This window comes from Microcebus murinus, chromosome 3, assembly GCF_040939455.1.
Source record: "Microcebus murinus isolate Inina chromosome 3, M.murinus_Inina_mat1.0, whole genome shotgun sequence".
Classification (NCBI taxonomy): domain Eukaryota; kingdom Metazoa; phylum Chordata; class Mammalia; order Primates; family Cheirogaleidae; genus Microcebus; species Microcebus murinus.
The window spans coordinates 72,220,021-72,240,416 of NC_134106.1; the positions used below are offsets into that span (position 1 = coordinate 72,220,021).

General features: G+C 49.9%; 1 protein-coding gene across 1 annotated transcript; it reads right to left on the bottom strand.

Moving 5' to 3' along the window:
- Positions 1–1,191: 1,191 nt before the first annotated feature.
- On the bottom strand, positions 1,192–19,421 carry CD8B (CD8 subunit beta). The gene is made up of 6 exons (XM_012774337.2): positions 19,344–19,421; positions 15,060–15,419; positions 11,057–11,146; positions 5,648–5,737; positions 4,069–4,105; positions 1,192–1,860 (listed from the first exon to the last, which is right to left on the bottom strand). The coding sequence occupies exons 1-6, from the start codon at positions 19,384–19,386 to the stop codon at positions 1,848–1,850; spliced, it is 633 nt and encodes a 210-aa protein (XP_012629791.1). The 5' UTR covers positions 19,387–19,421; the 3' UTR covers positions 1,192–1,847.
- Positions 19,422–20,396: the final 975 nt, after the last annotated feature.

Consider the following 20,396-nt stretch of genomic DNA (forward strand, 5'->3'; position numbering starts at 1 on the left):
GCCCTTTTCACCCCTGCCCTCAGCCCTGGAAGGCAGCCACCCCTGTCCTCAGAGCTGATGGGCAGAAAGCCTTTCCAACTCCCAGGGCCACACCTTGTGCTGCTGTGGCTGCATCACAGATGCCAGGACATGGCTACATGGCCCCCTCCCCTTGAGTCGTTTTTCCTTTCCTGTTTTCTGTAACATATTTCATATTCTGTGGCTGTCAGAGGCCTCTGAACATAACTTGGTTCACCAATTCTCTTCTTCGAGCTGGCCAGGAAAAGCAGATAGGGCTGGATTCTCCTTTGACCTGGACATGGAGCTTCTTCTGTTAATGCAGCCCAGGTTGCAGTCTTTTTTCAGCTCAATAGCTCCTAGGCTGCTGAAGCCTGGGTAGGGGGATGTTAAGATAAGACCTAGGAGCGGGGTGCGGTGGCTGCCTGTAATCTTAGCACTCTGGGAGGCCAAGGCGGGAGGATTTCTTGAGCTTAGGAGTTCAAGACCAGCCTGAGCAAGAGTAAGGAACCCACCTCTACTATAAATAGAAAGAAATTAGCCAAACAACTAAATATAGAAAAAATTAGCCAGGCATGGTGGTGCATGCCTGTAGTCACAGCTACCTGGAAGGCTGAGGCAGGAGGATTGCTTGAGCCCAGGAGTTTGAGGTTGCTATGAAGTAGGCTGACGCCACAGCACTCTAGCCTAGGCAACAGAGTGAGACTCTGTCTCAAAAAAAAAAAAAAAAAAAAAAAAGAGAGAGATAAAAGATAAGACCCAGGGACTTTTTCCAAAGACACAAGATCCTCCTTTCACTCCCTGCTCCAATGCAGCGCTTTTTCCTTGCAATTTCCTTCTCTGTCAAGGCTAAGAGGTAATTAAAAGTGAATGGACACATGGCAGAGACCCTGATGCCTCTCATCTTCTCTTTGGTGTAAGCCTGACTTGAGGTCAGGGGTCCCCAGAGTTCAACCCTCAGTCGAAACAAACAAGTGCTGGCCAGTGAAGGCAGCCTGGGAGTGGGCTAGGAGGAGATAGCACCTGTGGGCTAGGAGGAGTGGGCTAAGAGGAGATGGCCCCAAGGCACCTGCGGCCTGGCACGTAGTGGGGCAAAATGAGGACTTACAAATTTTATCCTTGTAATTTCTTTTCCACTGAGCATCACCATCTTTGCTGTAGATGGGTTTTTGTAATTTTATGTCACAGGAGTCATTTGCATCTTTAATCTAGGATTTTATTTTTATAAACAAGACATTTCATAAAAAGAATAGAAAGTAAGAGAACTAGGCAAGCCATGGGAGAGTAGAAGTAAAAGCTCAGAAACTTCCTAATGGGAAAAGAAGCAAAATCCTTAGAGACTATCATGGTTGCTGGGAGCTGGGCAGCCCCTCTCAGGAAGCCTCACGCCTAACCTGGGTCTGGCTTCTCTGTGAGGAAAGTCAGCCCCAGCCCGGCAAGACCAAGAGGGAGCCACCCCACGCCATCCCATGAAAGGCCCCAGGACCCAATGTCACTGCCTCACTAGGGCAAAGCAACTTGCAAAGACACTGAAGGCCCCAGCCCAGCCCAGGCAGAGTACAGGAGCCGGAAGTGGTATCATGGGCAGCATTTCCTACTGTGTCCTCCAGCGCACTCTGCGAAGTGCCCTGGGGGCTCTGAAGCCTTCTCTGGAAGATTCCCGATGATCAATTAACAAGTTGCTCCCATGCGTGGGCCCACAGGAAGGACTTGCAGCAGTCAAAAGCAGGCAGCTTCAGCAGCCAGTGAAATCTCCACGGTCGAATGTGTCCCTTCTCTCATTTATCCAGGTCTTGCTCGTTACTGACCAATGTCTTTTTGTAGCAGGACACCACAACTTTATTCTCTGCTCATTTGTAAAACCTGAAAACAACAGCAAGTTGTGAAACCACTTATCTTCTGGCAAATTATATTGGATTTCCCGTAATAGAAGCAAATGGAAATGAGGATGCAAAGGCTGGGCTCCAAGGAGGCTGGGGCGGTAGGTTTTTAGGGCCCATTTGAGTAATTAAAAAAATTTTTTTTTAAACTAAAAGAAAACCAAAAACACAAAAACAAACAAAAACTGCAGCTGAAAGAACCCTAGCTTTGAACAGTGTTACTTCCTGCAGTAAGAAAGATAAGATAAGCTATTCACAAATGCACATGGAGTGTCCAGAGGACATTGGCCTGCAGGTGAGATGATTTTCTAAGGAGAGTTAGAGGCTGGGGAACATCTACCTCAAACTGTAACTTGAATTTGGACAGCTGATCTGGGGGGCCTGGGGACTATTTCATCCACACCTGGACCGTGACAGCAAAACCAGAGGTGGTTTTCAAACATTTTTTTGAAGCCGCAAACCCTTTTGTTCAAATGACATCTTACAGGTAAGTGTAAACCCAGACAACACAGGAGAGTTGAGCTGCTGGGAATAAAGAGGGTGAGGGGGGTCAGGGCCCCATGACCTCCCTAAGCCCCTTCCCTTCTTCAGCTGACCCTCAGAGCCCTTGAGTTTGCCAAAGCATGCGGTCCTGCATCCAGTTCCTCCCAAACTGGGGTCAGATCACTGGGGAACAAGTTAAATAAGGGGTGGGTGGGGACAGACCACAGGCAGTACTCAGAGGGGGACTCATTCTCCATAAAAGGGCATCATGGGGAAGATTTTGAACAGAACTTTCTGGAAATCTAGCCATAGACTGATATATTCAAGTTATTATCTCTTGGGTAGGGGGCAGTCTCTAAACCTACCACACAAGGTGAAAATTGCACACAATCAAAATTATCATTGAAAACTGCCCATCAAATACAGCAGGCATGTTTAAGCAATTCTTTCTATAAATATACTGTATATAATAATGTAGAGCAGATAATACTGAGAATTTATGCAGAAATTATCATTTTAGAGTACTTAAAAATACTCTATGGTTGTTGGACTTGTAGAGTTGAATTTACTGAAGTTAGGCGAACTTGTGCTTCAACTCCATGAGACCGGGGTCCAAACACTTTAAAGATATTACCCTAGTAAGTTCTCAAGTGTGAGGCCATGAGGTTGGTACTGTTATCTCATTTTACAGATGAGAAGTGGGAGTCTTGGAGAGACAAAGGGACTCACCTACACTCACACAGTTGACGGGCAGCAGACAGGTTTCAAATCAGGTCTGCCTCACGCTGGAGCCAGAGCTCCTGAGCACAAGGCTGTGTTGCCCTCTTCTATTTAGAGGTATGTACTCCCCCACCCCGCCCCACAAACACTTTTGCATGGAGGCGGTTATTCTGAAGATCAAATGTGATTAATGAGATAGGCAGATGTGAAACAGTCTTCATTTTGAGGAAAAAAAAAAAATCAAATCCAAGTCCTGGAGGCTGAGGAGTAGCCGGCAGCCCCTGGTCCCTAACCTTCGTTTACACGCTTAAAAAAAGCAAAAAAAAAAAAGCCCCTGTGCTGTGTGACTCAGCCTGTGACTTTGCCAACTCCTGGGACCCAGGTGGGGTTGACGGCAGCAGGTGGGATGAAGATAGATCCTGGGGAAGGAAGCAACTGCCGGTGGAGAAGGCTGGTCTTGGAGTGAATCGGCTTGTCTTCAAATCCAATTCCAAGAGTCTTTCCACTGATGTGTACAGTGGGGGTGATGACCCCCCATCTCACACAGGACCAAGTTGAATGAAATAATGGGTGGGATGGGTTTGGGATATCCTATAGTCCTCAGGAGAGCTAAAAGTGTACTTCAAATACATTTAAGTGATTATTCAGTACTGTTGTTTGTTGAGGTTATCTCTTAGGTTTCTGAACTCTATCACTCCATCTATTTATACAGTCCAGGATCTTTTTTTTCTTTTTTTTTAAGACAAAGTCTCTCTATGTTGCCCAGGCTAGACTTGAACTCCTGGGCTCAAGGGATCCTCCTGCCTCTGCCTCCTAAATAGCTGTGACTACCGGCATGTGCTGCGCACCCAGCCCAGTGGATGATCTTTGGAAGGCGAAGTCTGACTTTGACTTCTGGCTGTAGTTGGAGGCTGTGAGCTACAGCTGGGGCTGAGGAACCCAGTGCCACACCCAGGGCGGTGTCACGACCACGGCCCCATGCACTTACTGTTTTATGAAGCGAAGCCGGGCTCTCCTCTGCCGGCCTGCAAGAGGAAAGCAAGAGTGCCAGTCAGCGTGGGCCACGGGTGCCAAGCCCCGGAGACTGAGGGGGAAGATCACAGGGGCAGCTAACACCTCCGTCCACTTCCTGCTGCCAGCCTCTGCCCCACACACCTCACTCACACATTGTAAACCCCCTTCATGCTCACTGCAAACCTGTGGCTTGGATACTACTCTTATGGTCTCCATTTTATAAATGGGGAAACCGAGGCACAGAGTGAGTGAGTTACTAACTCGCCCAAAGACATGCAGCTAGTAAGTGGTAAAATCAGAATTCAAATCCAGTTAATCCACTCCAGGCCTTAAACATGCCCTCTTTCTCTTTAGGGTAGGTCAGAAATTGGAGGTCACACAGAAGGGGTCTCAGGCTAGGGTGTGGTATTCAGGGGGCGAGCGAGAGTCCCCACCCAGAGGTGGGAAGGAAATAAAAGCATGTCTATTTACATTTTTATCTCAACATTTATTACCTCTTATTTTTGAAGCACATTTAATAACATACGTCATATATTAAATAAATACAGCTAACTGCACTTAGCCTTTACGATTTTTAAATTTGTTACTGATGAGGACCTTGATCAAAACAGTTTACAGACCACTGAACTTTAATGGGTTCTTAGAATGGGGCACACAGATCCCTTTTGTGTGTGTGGCAAATGTGTGCAAAAGTGTGCGCCCGGGTGCATTTCTCTGGGGAGAGGGTCCATAATTGTCACCATATGTTCAAAAGGGTCTGTGACCTACAAAAGTTAAGAGCCACTGATCCAGGTCATGCCCCTGCTGCAACCCCCCCCCCCCCACTTTATGAAGCACAGAGAGGGGCAGGGAGGTGTTTGAGGTGGCACAGGTGAGCAGAAGAGCCAGGAGCAGGGGCTCAGGCGCCCCCTCCAGCTCCCCAGCTTTATCTTGAGCCCTGCGCCATGCGGAGCCCGGGGCGCCCACGGGAGGAGGGGAGCCCATCTTTGGGGTGGCTGATCTTTGGGGTGGCTGAGCGCAGCAGCCGTCTCTGAGTTTTCCTACAGCCTCATTGAGGAAGAGGATTTCTATCTCCTGTGAACACAAATCCAACCCCACCAGCAACCTCTTCTGGGCACTGGGCTTTCATCTCAACTGCTCATGTGAGCTTTCACTTACTGACGCATGCCATGTGCCGGGCACTTTGGGCAGGACTTTACAAACAGCGACTCTGGGAGGTAGCTGTTGTTTTGCCCCCTGGTGAGGTGGCTGAGGCTTAGAGAGACCAGGGCACGTGGCCAAGGATACTAGGTCAGGGAGCACCAACCCAGCGTTGGGTTCAACCCCAGGTTTGTCTGACACCAGAGACGGGGTGGTCCCTGACTTTGGCAGCCACGAATCACCTCCCGAAACGCCATGGGTTCCCGGGGGCTGAGTCCCACCAGGCTGCCACCTGCTCTGCTCCCCTAGAGAAGAAAGTACCCCAGGAACACTTTAAACAGCAAACGGGGAAGCCCCCACCCCACGGCAGCCCTGTGGGTTCCAAGAGGGACGACCAAGAGAGAATAACTCACAGTGCAGGTGGATGGCCACGCCCAGGGACACCAGCAGAACCAGGACACCCGCCACCAGCAGGCTGAGGGTGAGGGGACCACAAGGTGGGCCTGGAAAAGACAGGTGACAGGTGTTCAACCCGGAATGTATGAGATCAGTTTACATATAAAATTTCATGTTTCATCCAAATTTTTAAAAATTAATGAAACCCAGGAGCTATTTATATAGACAATTTTCATGCCTGGTAATGGGATTTTTACTATTAATTTTAAAAACTTTTATTTTAACATCACAAGAAATATCTGAATATATTTTTATTGTGAGAGATTTAAACATATGGTTAGAATGTTCCTTAACATCCTTGTTCCTTCACAGAAGAAGCTACCCTTGAGAACTTGATATCTTTCTCTTCATTTTCACATACATAATTTTCAGAGATTAATATAGTTTAAAAAAAAATACAGTGGATTATACCATACAAATTGTTTTACAATTGCTTTTTTTCCTTCACCCAATCAAGTCAGTATGTCATGTTTCTAAAAGAGTGACATTTGACAGCATGGATGTACCGTGGACTATTCAGCCATCAGTGGGCATTTTGACTGCTTCCTGTGTTCTACTTTTATAAATAACTCTGCAGAGAACATTTGGTTCTCTGGTATGTTTGGTCAGGCAGGTGCCTTCGTGAGGCAGATACCGAGAATGGGAACTACTGTAATGCTGTCAAATGCCTTCAAAAAGGTGGCACTAATTTCCATGCCCAGCTGTCAACAGTGTGCTGCCAGCCCGTGATATGGTCAAAGTTTTTTAGCTGTTGCCAGTCGAGTGGGGGAAAATGATATTTCACTTCAATTTCCTGATTACTTGTGAGCTTTGGCCTATTTTCATATATTGGCCACTTGTATGGCTTTTCTTCTCTAAGTTGGCTATTTGTCCCTCTGCCCATTTGCTATTTAAAGAGTCTATGTTGTCAGTGCCCCGAACCCTTCTGTGACTCCTTTGGGCCCTTGTGGATAGCTGAGGAGCAGAGCCAGGGCCCATGGGTGAGAAGGCAAGGCTGCAGCTTTGGGCTTGACGTTAACAAAATCAGAGAGAGTTGTGGATGTCAGGGAAGGGGGATGATGTTTACTAAATGCATATTATGTGCCAAGTACAGCACTAACTGCACACTTTCACCTTGTGAGGAAGGAAGGTATTATCATTATTTTTATCTCTCATTTTACTGTTCAGAAAAAACAAGATTCGAAGAGGTTAAATTACATGCCCAAGGTCACCCAGCTACTAAAAGGCAGGACCAGGGTGTGGACACTGGTCCTCCAAGTTCTAAGGCTCTGCCAGCCCCACCTCGGTGGCACGAGTGGTATTGGAGGGCATGGAGGGGGCCGCTCCATGGGAGAGAGCCCACCGTCGCTGGAGGGGAGCAAGCCAAGGCTGGATGGCTGTGCCGTGGAGAGGAGACTCCTGCACCAGGAGCGGGGTTGGACAAGGGGCCACCTCTGAGACGCTACGGGCTTCCACTGGCCTCCTTCTCGCCTCCTTCATATTCTCCCAACCGGGAGGAACCTCAGAAACATGGCGCTGAGTGAAAGAAGCCAAGCATGAAAGCCCACGTAGCGTGTGACCCCTTTTATAAGAAATGTCCAGAAGAGGCACTTCTGGAGAGACAGGAAGGGGATCGGCGGCTACCAGGGGCTGGGACAAGCTGTAAACAAGCACAGGGGATCTTACTGGGGTGATGAGACTGTTCTAAAACTAGATTGTGGTGATGGTTGTATAACTTGGTAAATTTACTAAAAATCATTGAGTTTGTACTTTTAAAATGGGTGAATTTTGTGGTATGCAAATCATACCCCAGTATACCCCAAATCATACCCCAATTACTTTTTTTAAGAAAAGTAATTGGAAGTGGGTGCAGAAGAGACACGTGGGCAGCAGGGCCCCCTCCTTCTGAGGCGGGGTGGGGGGCAGGGAGGCTCCCTGAGGAGAGGTCATGGTTATGGCCACTGTGTGCAGGTCAGCGATGCAGCTACAGGTCACCCACCCGAAATGGGACTCCAGGAAAAGCTGCTGCTTCCAGTAATGGACACAAAAGCTTGCTTGGGTGAGGGGCTGGTGGCCAGAGCCACACCGTGACACCCCAGCCCAGCCTGCCTCATTTTGCTTCAGGGGTCTCCTGAGGTCTGGATCGTATCACACTGCTCCTGAGTCAGTGGTTTAGAAATCGTCCCCCAACACCCACTAGTGGGGTCTCAAGGGACAGTCCTAAGCCTCAGGGGGAAGCCCCCTCCCCATAGCAGCCCTGCGGGTTTCAATCATGATATCAGGCTTTTTTTTTTTTTTTTTTTTTTTTTTTTTTTTTTTTTTTTTTTCTTTTTTCCCAGGAAAAGGCAGTGAGAGATATCAGGCTTTGAGGTCTGTGTGGATGCCCCACCAAGCTCTGAGTGCCTGTGTATAGTATCTCATTTAATCCAATCTTGCATTACTTTTACCCAGGTAAACTTCCTCATTTTACAGATGAAGAAACTGAGGTTCAGAGAGGCTGGAACACTTGCTCAATGTCTCACAGTATAGGTGGTGGTAGGCAGGGACTCAGACCCAGGCCTGGATGACTTACCAATGGGCTACCCTGTCCCACAACCCCCTCACCCAGTGCAACCTCCGCCTACTTCTACACCTACCGCTCTCTACTCAGTCACCTTCACACAGATCTTGGTTATTCTCAACCTGCTAATGTTTGGTTTACATTTTGCCCTGGGATTTTACTGAGGGTTGATATAAGACATGATGCAAGAAATTTGTAGGTCTTTTTTCCCATCATTTATAAAAATACTACTGAATTCACTATCATGCAGCAGTCATTGTATGAGGATGAACAGAGCAGACTTCTCTTAGAATTCAGTGCCACGATCAAGGTTTCTTCCTTTGATGCCCAGGTTGTTTCTTTATATCACTGGGGTTGGGGTGCCATGTAACTTGGAGTATTCCCTTTTTTTCCAATTGAGTTTGCTAGCTCCTCCAGAGCCACAACACACAACCAGTTTTTGAGTTTTTGCATCACTACTTTTTTTTTTTTTTCCTTGAGAGACAGGGTCTTGCTCTGTAGCCCAAGCTGGAGTGCAGTGGTGTGATCATAGCTCACTGCAGCCTGGAATTCCTGGGCTCCAGTGATCCTCCCACCTTGGCCTCTCAAGTAGCTAGGATCACAGATGTGCACCAATGCACCCAGCTGATTATTTCATTTTTTGTAGAGATGGGCAGGGATGGGTGGGTCTCACTATGTTGCCTAGGCTGGTCCTGAACTCCTGGCCTCAAGAGATCCTCCCACCTGGGCCTCCCAAAGTGCTGGGATTGCAAGCCTGGCCCTGCATCCTCATCTTAATGGCCCTATTGTCTTTGCATTTTGTATCTTTTTATAAAAATTGTAGTCTACCTGAAATCCTTTAGGTGAAGTCATCAGGGCATAATATTTCATAATATTTTATAATATGAACACAGTCACTCTGTTCTGCCCTTATGGTCTTAAGACTACCCGTCTGTATGTGGGTTCTGATTCTCATTGTTACTGTTTCCCACCCTCATCTCCTATATCCTATTAGATGCCCCTCCTCTGATGCTTTTTGGTACTTTATATGTTTAAGACAAAGCAACCCAGGCAGCCTGAGGCAGCCCTAGTGGGGCTGCTTGTGGTTTGTTCTATGGGAAGCAGCAGATGGCACTTTCTGTTTGTCATCAGTGACTTTCTGGGGGGTTGAGGTCAGTATTTTTCCAGAAACATATTGGGCTGATGGGTTCAAGGGAAGTGTGTATGCAGGCACGTGTGTGTATGTGTGCACACTCCAGCTGGGGTGTCTACTGTTTCTAGCACAGAGAGGCAAATTTGTTTATTTGCTAAAAAATATGTATCCATTTACAAACACATACCGTGCATTAGGTTCTCTATTAGGCATCAGAACCAGAAAAATTTAAAGTGCTGGTCCTTTGGGTTAGATTTTTTGTTTGTTAACAGCTTTATTGAGATATAATTTAGGCTGGGTGTGGTAGCCCACCTGTAATCCTAGCACTCTGGGAGGCTGAGGTGGGTGGACCGCTCGAGGTCAGGAGTTCGAGACCAGCCTGAGAAAGAGCGTATTTAGTATTTTTTCTACTAAAAATAGAAAGAAATTTTCTGGACAGCCAAAAATATGTATAGAAAAAATTAGCCGGGCATGGTGGCACATGCCTGTAGTCCCAGCTATTCAGAAGGCTGAGGTGGGAAGATTGCTTGAGACCAGGAGTTTGAGGTTGCTGTGAGCTAGGCTGATGCCACGGCACTCTAGCCTGGACAATACAGTGAGACTATGTCTCAAAAAAAAAAAAAAGATATAATTTATATATCATAAAGTTTACATACATAAAGTATATAGTTTAATGGTTTTTAATATAGTCATAGAGTTGTATAATCATTCCCATCATCTTATTTATTTTTTATTTTTTTAGAGATGGGGTCTCACTCTGTTGCCCAGGCTAGAGTGCAGTGGTGCAAACATAGCTCATTGTGGTCTTGAACTCCTGGGCTCAGGTAATCCTCCTGCCTCAGCCTTCTGAGTAGCTGGGATTACAGGTATGAACCACCATGTCTGGCTAATTTTTTTAAAAAAAATTTATAGAAATGGGGTCTCACTATGTAGCCTAGGCTAGTCTCAAACTCCTAAACTCAAGCAATCCTCCCACCTTGGCCTTCCAAAGTGCTGGGATTATAGGTGTGAGCCACCGCACCCAGCTTGTAATCTAATTTTAGAACATTTTCGTTTCCCCAAAAAAGAAACCCTGTACCCATTAAGAGTCACTTCCCTACTGATGGAAAATGGCTTAGACAAAAAAAAAAAAAAAAAAAAAGAGTCACTTCCCATTCCTTCCCTAACCTCCCAGCCTTAGGCAACCACCACTCTACTTTCTGTCTCTATAGAATGTCACACTCTGGACATTTCGTATACTTGGAATCATGCAGTATATATCTTTTGTGACTGACTTCTTTCACTTCATTCTTTATTATGGCCAAATGGTATTTCACTGTAATGGATCTACTACATTTTGCTCATCTGTTCATTAGTTGGTGGACATTTGGATTGTTTCCACTTTGGGCTATTGTGATTAATATTGCTATGAACACTTGTGTGCAAGTGTTTGTGTGGACATTAACTCCATTAAATGTTCCATTAAACTTTGTCCAGTGACAATTTATGAGTCTGTCCCCCACAAAACTGTGAGCTGCTGTCATACTCAGCATCTTTTCTGACTCAAACTCAGGGCTAGAAAAACAGGCTATAGAGTCAATACTTGACAAGTGCTTGGGGAAAGGAAGGGAGAGAAGGAGGAAGGGAGGGAGGGAGGGAGGGAGGGAGCAGGATATCTGCTTTGTTTTTGAGGGTGGGGATGGATGGAGAACTCACCCTGCCGGCTCACTGGGTTGGGGAGCAGACACACTTTCTTCTTGGGGGTGGACTTCTTGGTGGGCTGGGCAGTGGTGGGAAGTACATCAACTGCAGAAAGAAAGTAAAATGCTTATCTTAGCCAGCTGAACAGCAGGTGGACTTAGAGACAAATCTTAAAACTATGTGCCTAATATCCAGGTACTGACGTCCTGACCACTATTCCCTGGGCTGCTACAGAACTTGAAAGTCACGCAGCAACAGGATTTTTGATCTACTTTCCCAATTCTCAAATGTGTCTGGCGCCCAGGATTGGGGGTCAGCTTGGTGTCCCGGGGTGGTGGTGGCTCTGGAGCCACACACACCTGAGCAGAGCCCAGCACTCCTGATTAATGACTGTGTGACTTAGGGCAAATCATAGCATTTTTCTGTGCCTCAGTTTCCCCAACTTCTGAAACAGATGGTCCCCCTTCCCTCTCGGGGTTACTGTGAGAATTCCAGGGGACAGTGTGTCCCGTAAAATGTGCAATAGACATGGCTCCACCTGGCTGAAGACCTTAGGCTGAAGCCAGGATCCCTAAGCCGTTGGCACGACCAGCCCCTCAGCCCACGTTGTGAGTCCCTAAGTGAGAGGAGGAAGCTCCTAGAAAGGAGGTGGGTGCCCTTTTCTGCATGTACAATACCACAGAGGTTTCATATTTTGGGATGTGTTTACATTCTCACATCATATCAGAGCTAAAGGGACCTTCAGTCTCAAACTTTAATTTCAAAAGTGGACGCCAGAGACGAGAGGGGCTGGCCCCTGAGGCCACATAGCAGCAAGTGCTGGGCTGGGACGCCGAGCCCCCATCCTGACTCCTGGGTGGGTCACTGCCCACCTTCATTCTAACCCAGCATCCCTGCTAAAGTGCTGGGATGGGGTGCAGGGGCGGCGCCCAGAGCAAGGAGACACCTGCGGTTCTGAGGTACCGGGATGATGTGAGCACTGGGCACCCCAAATCTAGCCCTTGCCATGTGGGCTGAGGAAACAGATCTCAGTGAAATGATTCTCTGCAAAATGGTAAGAGACGGGACAGGGAGATGCCTCAAACTTAAACTCTAGAGTCACGGGGACGGGAAGGGGCAGCCAACACAGGGGTCACCTTAGAGCTGGCCTCTTCTGCATAGACAGTGGACACTTGAGCCCCTTCCCTCTCTAAGCTGCTGGAAAGCAGAGAGAACCTGATCTGCCTTGCCTGTCTCACATTTCTGGAAGAACCAACTAGCAAGAATGACACTCGCTAAGCTCCCCCGTGCTCGTGGCAGTGCCACGCCCTTTAGCATAAGTTTACTGCACCTAACAGCTTTTGGGTTGGGGAGAAGGCATTATTGTCCCCATTTTATCCTTGAGGAAGCCTGGGCTCAGAGGGCTGAAATAATTTGCTCAAAGTTAGATAGTCGTTAAATTGCAGAGCAGGATCTACACCAAAAGACTGATTCTAGAATCTGTGCTTCTCATTCCTCCATGCCGCCTTAGGCGCAAATGTTTTCTGACAAAAAGTTAAAACACCTAAGGCTGGCCCCAGGCGCTGGGACATCAGAGTGCTGAGGGCAGCTATTGCAAGAAGAAAGCAGATGTCAGCTACCGGGCTCCTAGAGGGTGCAAGGGGCCCAGCCCTCTGCTGGGATGTTTTCTCTTTTAATCCTCACAGCCCTATAAGCAGTTCTATTTGCCTGATTTTATACTCGAGGAGGCAGGGAGGTGTCTTGCCTGGTCAGTGGGGAGCCCAGAAGGGAGCCATCTCTCTGGGCCCTCCATGTCATGGCGCGGCACAGCGGCCTGGGTCTGGTGGGGGACTTGGTGGGGTGATTGTTTCATTTGAATTTCTTCTTGCCCAGAGCCAGTTCCTCCTCAATTCCTCCTGACACCCTAGTTCAGCCTCTCCCTCTCTGGCCTCCTTTAAGGGATGAATTTCTTGAGCCCACGATATGCTTAAGGGCCTGAAACAGGCCCTATCTTTCCCCACTTTCTCTGCCATCTGGGCTCTGCCTCTGTAACGCAGTGACCTTGTGGTGGGAGAGCTGGGCTCTGGCTCTGGGTGTCCCGCCCTGGGGAGAGGCTGGCTGCAAGCACGCTACGGGGGGCACTGCCGGTCCCGGGCGCTGCCGGGTGTGTTAACACAGAGGCCAGGAGTGAGTGTGGGGCCAGGGTGGAGGTGGTGGGAAGCTTCTGAAACCAGTTGTGCTTATTTCACCCTCCACTTTCTCAGCCCTGAAATCTCACTTGTGGAAAGGTGTGGAGTTCATAGAGACAAAAACAATGAGCCAAACCAAAACCTGCACACCCACCAACCCATTTTTCTTTTTTCTTTCTTTTTTTTTTTTTTTTGAGACAGAGTCTCACCCTGTCACCCAGGTTAGAGTGCCGTGGCATCAGCCTAGCTCACAGCAACCTCAAACTCCTGGGCTTAAGCGATCCTCCTATCTCAGTTTCCTGAGTAGCTGGGACTACAGGTATGAGCCACCATGCCCGGCTAATTTTTTCTATATATTTTTAGTTGGCCAATTAATTTCTTTCTATTTTTAGTAGAGACAGGGTCTCACTCTTGCTCAGGCTGGTTTCGAACTCCTGACCTTGAGTGATCCTCCTGCCTTGGCCTCCCAGAGTGCTAGGATTACAGGCATGAGCCACCGCGCCCGGCCCCCAACCCATTTTCCAATACAGGAATCAGGGACTGTCACCCTGAGGATGCCTCAGCTTCTCCCCAGAATCTGATTTAAGGCCTGAGGCTGGCAAGAGGTGGAAGTGCCTCACTCTGGTTTGCGTCTTCCTAACCTGCCGCTGCCCCCAGCTGTCCCTGCACCTCCCCGGTCTAATCTAATTTCCCGGATCCCCTTGTCACTCAGGACCCCCAGGTGAGCGGGAAGCGGGGCAGTGGGAGGCCTGCAGGGGGTTGGCCCCCTGCCATGGCTAAGCTGGGGAAGGGCCTGTGTGGATTCTCACCATGTCCCCTCCCCACCCTTGACAGCTCCGTCCCCCCTGTCCAATATGGTCGCCACTCACCGCATGTGCTACTGGGCACGTGAAACGTGGCCAGTCAGAATCGAGATGTGCCGTGTTCGTAAAATACACATCAAACACTTAGTATGAAAAAGGAATGTAAAATATTTCAGTAATAATTTTCATATTAGTTACATGTTGAAATAATACTGTTAATACATTGGTTTAAATAAAATATATTCTTTAAATTAATTTTAGTTGCTTCTTTTTACTTTTTTTTTTTAAACATGGCTGTTAAAAAATTTAAAGTTACATCTGTGGCTTGAAATCTATTTCTGCTGGTCTTGCTGACATAACTCATGGGCAGCTTCTTAGGGCTGAAGGGGGTTGTGGAGGCCACCAGTGGCCCTGTGATACAGAAGAGGAAACTGAGGCCCGGGGAAGGGAATGACCTGCCCAAAGGCACACAGGCAGCAGAGTGGGGCCTCGGGTTCAGTCTCCTTACTCCCTGCAACCCGGGGTGTGGTTTGAGCCATAGCTCCCCCATAAAGAATATGAGGGCACCTGCCGCTCCACTGCCCCTAGAACTGCTCTCACTGGGTATGCCAGGGCCTGAGAGCTTTCTTTCCCTGTGTGTACACTCCTGTGGGGGTTTCTAACACCCCGTCAGGCCTGGGGACTCAGCCCAATCCAGCCACAGCCTCAGGTGTCCCTGATATGGCCTGAAGGATGGCACTGTCCTGTCCCCACGCAGTGGGGTGCCTATCTCTGACTCCAATTCATCTCTTTCCATCTCGTCTCATTCCCATCTGAAATGGGAACCATAACGTACCCACTTTCCAGGGTGGTTGGCAGCATTATGTGAGATAATTACGGGGGGTGCTTGGCCTGGATAAGTCTCAACTTGGATTTTCACTATTAGCAGCAGTGCCATTAGTCGCGGCTGCGGAGTGGGGCTTGCTGAGAGTGGGGCAGCCCCCCCACCAGGGCCTGGCATACAATAGGTGCTCAATGCCCACAGACAGCACTGAGCCTGATTCTTACCCACACTCAGCTGAGTTCCCGCCCCGAAGATCAGCTCCGGACTCCGGATTGTCATGCAGAAGTAGATGCCGCTGTCTGCAGGCTTCACACGTGTGAGATTAAGGACGAACCGGGCCGCGTCCCGAAACACAATTAGTTTCTCCTGTTCCACGTCCTTGCCATGGATGGTCCCTTTTGTGGAATCCCAGAGGGCCAGGAACTCGTGGTGACTGTCACTGCTCGGGGCCTGGCGCTGTCTCAGCCAGTAGATGCGCATGTTACTGAGTGGGGTTTTGGCCTCACAGGACAGTGTCACCATTTGGTTGGTCTGCACTTGTATGGGCCCACGGGTCTGCTGGAGGACTGAGCTGCCTCGGAGAGCTAGGAGAAGCCAGGAGCACAGACGTTAGCACCTTTTTCTGGCCATAGTTGTGGTCTCAAAGTCACACTGAGTCAAGTCTCAGAAGAAAAGCCATGGAAGAACCTGCCCAGGCACGGGGTTTAGGGACTGTGTTCAATGAAGGTGGTGGGTCCTGAACTCAGAGTTCACGTACCCACCTCCCAGGAGATCATCTGCAAGGCAGGTGTTCGCTAAGCCCAGCTTTACGAAAGGTACAGGGGAGAGAGCTGCCATTTGTTGATTGAATACTTACATGCCTAGTCCTTTGTAGCATAAATCGTCTCAACCAAGCCTCAAACGGGCTTTGAGACTTTTTGTTTTTTCATTTACTTTTTTTTAAAGACAGGGTCTCTGTTGCCCTGGAGTACAATGGCCTGATCATAGCTCAAGTGATCCTCCCAGCTAAACCTCCCAAGTAGTCAGGCCTACAGGCATGTGCCACCAAGCACAACTAACATTTATTTTTATTTATTTATTTATTTATTTTTGAGACAGAGTCTCGCTTTGTTGCCTAGGCTAGAGTGAGTGCCGTGGCATCAGCCTAGCTCACAGCAACCTCAAACTCCTGGGCTCAAGCAATCCTTCTGCCTCAGCCTCCCGAGTAGCTGGGACTACAGGCATGTGCCACCATGCCCAATTTTGTATATATATTTTTAGTTGGTCAATTAATTTCTTTCTATTTTTAGTAGAGATAGGGGGTCTCGCTCAGGCTGGTTTTGAACTCCTGCCCTTGAGTGATCCTTCTGCCTTGGCCTCCCAGAGTGCTAGGATTATAGGTGTGAGCCACCATGCCCGGCCCACAACTAACATTAAAAAAAATTTTTTTTGTAGACACAGGGTCTCCCTATGTTGCCCAGGCTGGAGTGCAGTGACTATTCTCAGGTGTAATCATAAAACACTACAGCCTCGACCTCCTGGGCTCAAGCAATCCTCCCACCTCAATCTCCCAAGTTGGTGGGACTACAGGTGCATGCTACCACACCATCTGGCTTTGAAATTTTTATCCCCATTACACAGATGAGGAAAGTGAGGCATGAAGTTACTTGCTCAAAGTCTCACTTACAGGAAACAGGTAGCCTGGGATTTAAACTCAAGGATTCAACGTCTGAAGCAAAAGCTGATTGCCTTTCACCTTGCCCAGCTGTTGCTCGATATATAGATTTTCAGTAGGCTCCAAACTGCCGTAGCAGCCCAGAGCAAGCTGCAAAGGAGCTCAGAATCACAGGCACAGCACATGGCTGCTCCGGTTAGCCTAAAAGAGGACCAGCCACCATTTCTGGACAGCAATGACAAAAGCAAAAGGAGCTTGTCACCTGAGAGGCACCAGTACAGCCCATCGCTCCCCAACTCAGCAACTGATCAGCCACTGGACCCCCATTCCCCAGTAGAAGGATAGTCACCCCAGAATCAGAGCCGGGAGTTCATTTTAGTCTCAGAGGAGAAGCACCTGGCAGGCAGGCGCTTGTTCATGAAGAACTAGAGCAGGACCCACAGACCTGGACTTGAACCCAGCCTCTGCCCGTACCAGCTGCGGGACCTCAGGCTAGTCACCGAGCCTCAGTCTCCTCTTGTTAAAGGAGGGCAGCTTGCTGCTGGCTTCCTGCCTGCCTCTGAGGTTAGAAAGAAATGTGTAAGACAGGCCGGGCGCAGTGGCTCATGACTGTAATCCTAGCACTCTGCGAGGTCGAGGCAGGTGGATTACTCAAGGTCAGGAGTTTGAAACCAGCCTGAACAAGAGTGAGACCCTGTCTCTACTAAGACTAGAAAGAACTTAATTGGCCAACTAAAAATATATAGAAAAAATTAGCCAGACATGGAGTAGCTTATAGTCCCAGCTACTCGGGAGGCTGAGGCAGGAGGATAGCTTGAGCCCAGGAGTTTTAGATTGCTGTGAGCTAGGCTGACACCACGGCACTCTAGCCTGGGCAACAGAGTGAGAGTTTGTCTCAAAAAAAAAAAAAAACAAAAACAAAAACAGATGTCCAAGACAGCACACTGCGAGCTATAGAGCACTGCACACAGGTAACTACTGTGTCGCATCTCAGGGGTTGTTACTGGCAGTAAATTAAACCTCAAGAAGGATCAGAAATGGGTGCATTCACAGCCAAGGCTGCACAGGCTCCAACAATCCCCGTCTGGCCTGCTGAGCCTTTCGTTTTGGCTGTGGAGCAGAGGGAGGCCTTGCAGGGCAGGGCAGAGACCCGGGAATGCCAAGACACAGAGAGGACAGGGCCCTGGGTGGGCAGAGGAGCCAGATGGGGTGCGCCTGTGCCCAAGAGGGGCTGGCTTGCTGAGCGGCCCATGTTCACAGTCCTGCCTGTACTTGTGGCTCAGGCTCCACAGTGGCCTCCTCCACCACCGATGAAGCGGACTTCACCTTCTTGACTCCCCTCCCAGACCACGCTGAGCTTCCACCTGCATGGAGAATGAATCGGTACCTGGGGCCCAAGTAGCTGCTGGGCCTTCTCTTTTCTCTCCAAACTCCCTACTGCCTTTCCAGGGAACAGAGGTTTTATTGTTTTGGTTCACTGACCTCCTGGGGGTGTTAATAAGAATCAACAATGTCAGTATCTGCTGAGCTGTGCCGGGCATAGCACATATGTTTTCTCATTTACTCCTCACCAAATCCAGTGGGGAGATACTGTTTTACACCCATTTCACACTTAGGAAACAGAGGCTCGGGCAGTTTAGAGACATGTTCAATGTCACACAGCCTGTATATGGTAGATCCAGATTCAAACCTAGCTCGTGACCCTCTCCCGATGGCAGTTATGTGCTCGTGAGCACACAGGCAGGCTGCAGATACACAGATGCCCGAGGCTCTTCCAAGAAAGCCCAGAAGTGATTCCTGCAAGGGTGAGGCCTGGGCTGCGAGTGTACCTTTCCCACTCCCGGCTCAGGCACACCCTGCCCTCTCCCTTGTGCCCACCTGCTTTCGGCCTCTGGGGACTGAACATCCGACTATGGCCAAGCCGGACACAGGGCCAGGCCTCACTACACTCGTGGTCTCATATGATCCTCCCAGTGGCCCAGCGATTCCATTCTTACAGGGACCTGATGTTTCCAGAATGATTGGCCATAACTTTAGTAGCAGTGAATAGCCTGGACCCGTTTCTACTTCTGATGTGGTTAAGCTCACTGGGTCAGAGCTGGGGGGCTGGTGGGCCTCTTCACCCCCAGATAGGCTAACCAGCATGGGTTTTTTTGGGCATGAGAGCTAATCGATCACAGGTTAATGGGCAGTTTGGGGTGCGCGGTTTCTTCTATATGCCAGTCTGGCTGAGCTTAGCCAGAGGAACAATCTAGACCTCCACCTGCCTTCCAGCTCCAACATTCCAACCTCCATGCTGCTTCTTGCAGGAGCCACTCTACACACGACACCCAGCACGGGGAACCAGAGGGAGCGCTCCGCCACGGCTCTGAGAACTGGCAACAGCCCGGTGTTAGGCAGATTATACTACGAACACTGCCCCGGAAGTAAAGAAAAGGTCCTGTCTACAGGACCCTCGGCCAGGGCCAAGTGTGGAGTGCCAAGGGCAGATGTGGGTCCTAGCAGCACCTTCCTGGGGCCACATCCTTGTGGGGCCCCTGGACAAGGACACGTTTCCTTCCTCCCTGGACCTCCTGCCTCCCCCCTTTCACTGCCTCCCCTTCTCCTAGGCCCAGGCTCCTCAGGGGGAGGTGGCCTCAGTGCTGGGGTCTGCGGACCCCTGGGGTAATGGGCTCCCGTGAGGATGTTCCTTTCCACCCTCAGGGACCATGCGTGCCAAGCCGCCCCCCGGGTGCCTTGAGCTCCGGGCTCTGGGCTCTGTATCCTGCCGGGACAGCCCCTGCTGACCTCCGCGCTCACCCGGTCTAGCGCAGGCCCGGTCCCGCCCCGCGCCCGCGAGGAGCCCCCGCCTCACCTGCCAGCTGCGCGGCCAGCCGGAGCCAGAGCTGCGGCTGCATCTCGGCGCCACCGCTCCCGGACACCTGGGCCCGGCGGGGCTGGCGGAGACAGCCGGGGCGGGGTGGGCGGGGCGCTCCGGGGTGGGGCCGTGAAGAGGGCGGCACCCGCGCTTTCAGGGTGGTGGCGCGGGGTGGGTGTCTGGCGCTGGGATGGCAAGGTCTCTCTCTGCCTTCAGCCTCTCAGCATTGCAAAGGTCTGGGGCGGCGGTTCCGGAGAACCCGCTAGGATCCTCTGCTTTCTGGAAAGAAAACACCGCTGACTTGATCCCAGCAGGTGCACGTGTGTGAGCGCCTCTTGCTCCGGAGGTGCTCAGGACAGGGTGGTGACCCCACGTGGTAGTTGAGGCAACTGAGGCTCAGAGCGGTCAGAATGCAGAGTCCATGGTGGTGCTGGACCCTAACTCGGGTCACTTCTTGTCTGTTTGAGTAGTTATTGAGGGCCTCCGAGTGCCCAGGGCTGAGCAGGGCCTGGGTCTCTTGCGAGGGAGGAAGGGAAATTAACTGATGGACACACAGCATGATGAGGAAGGCAGGAGAGCTGGAGGCTGGGGCGGTGAGAGGGCCCCCATTCCTGATTGGGGGTGTGGGATAAAGCCTGGCCCTAGACCTTTGGAGTCCCGAAGGACTGAGATTACCACCTGCTCTGCAGGCACCTTACCTCTCGCTCTGTCATGTGATCCAGCCCCAGAGAAGAGAGACTTGTTCCCTAGACCTGGCTTGGGTTGTGTCTTCCTATTCAAATGGGGGTTAGCAGAGGATGGGGTTGGAGAGTAAGTGGGGGGGGCAGTTCAGGGAGAACTGGGTGTGTGAAAGCCTGAAGGGGAGAGGGAGCCTGGGCAGAGAGGTGGGGAGAGGCCCCACGGAAGGTCCTAAGTGTCACCAGGGCCCCAGCCAGACAGGGCTGTGGGCCATCCTAAGAGCTTGGAGTTTATCAAAGAGGGGATGGCATGTCCCTGGAGCTTTAAAGCTGGCAGTGGGGCAGGGACACTGTGACTGTCATTGTGCACATT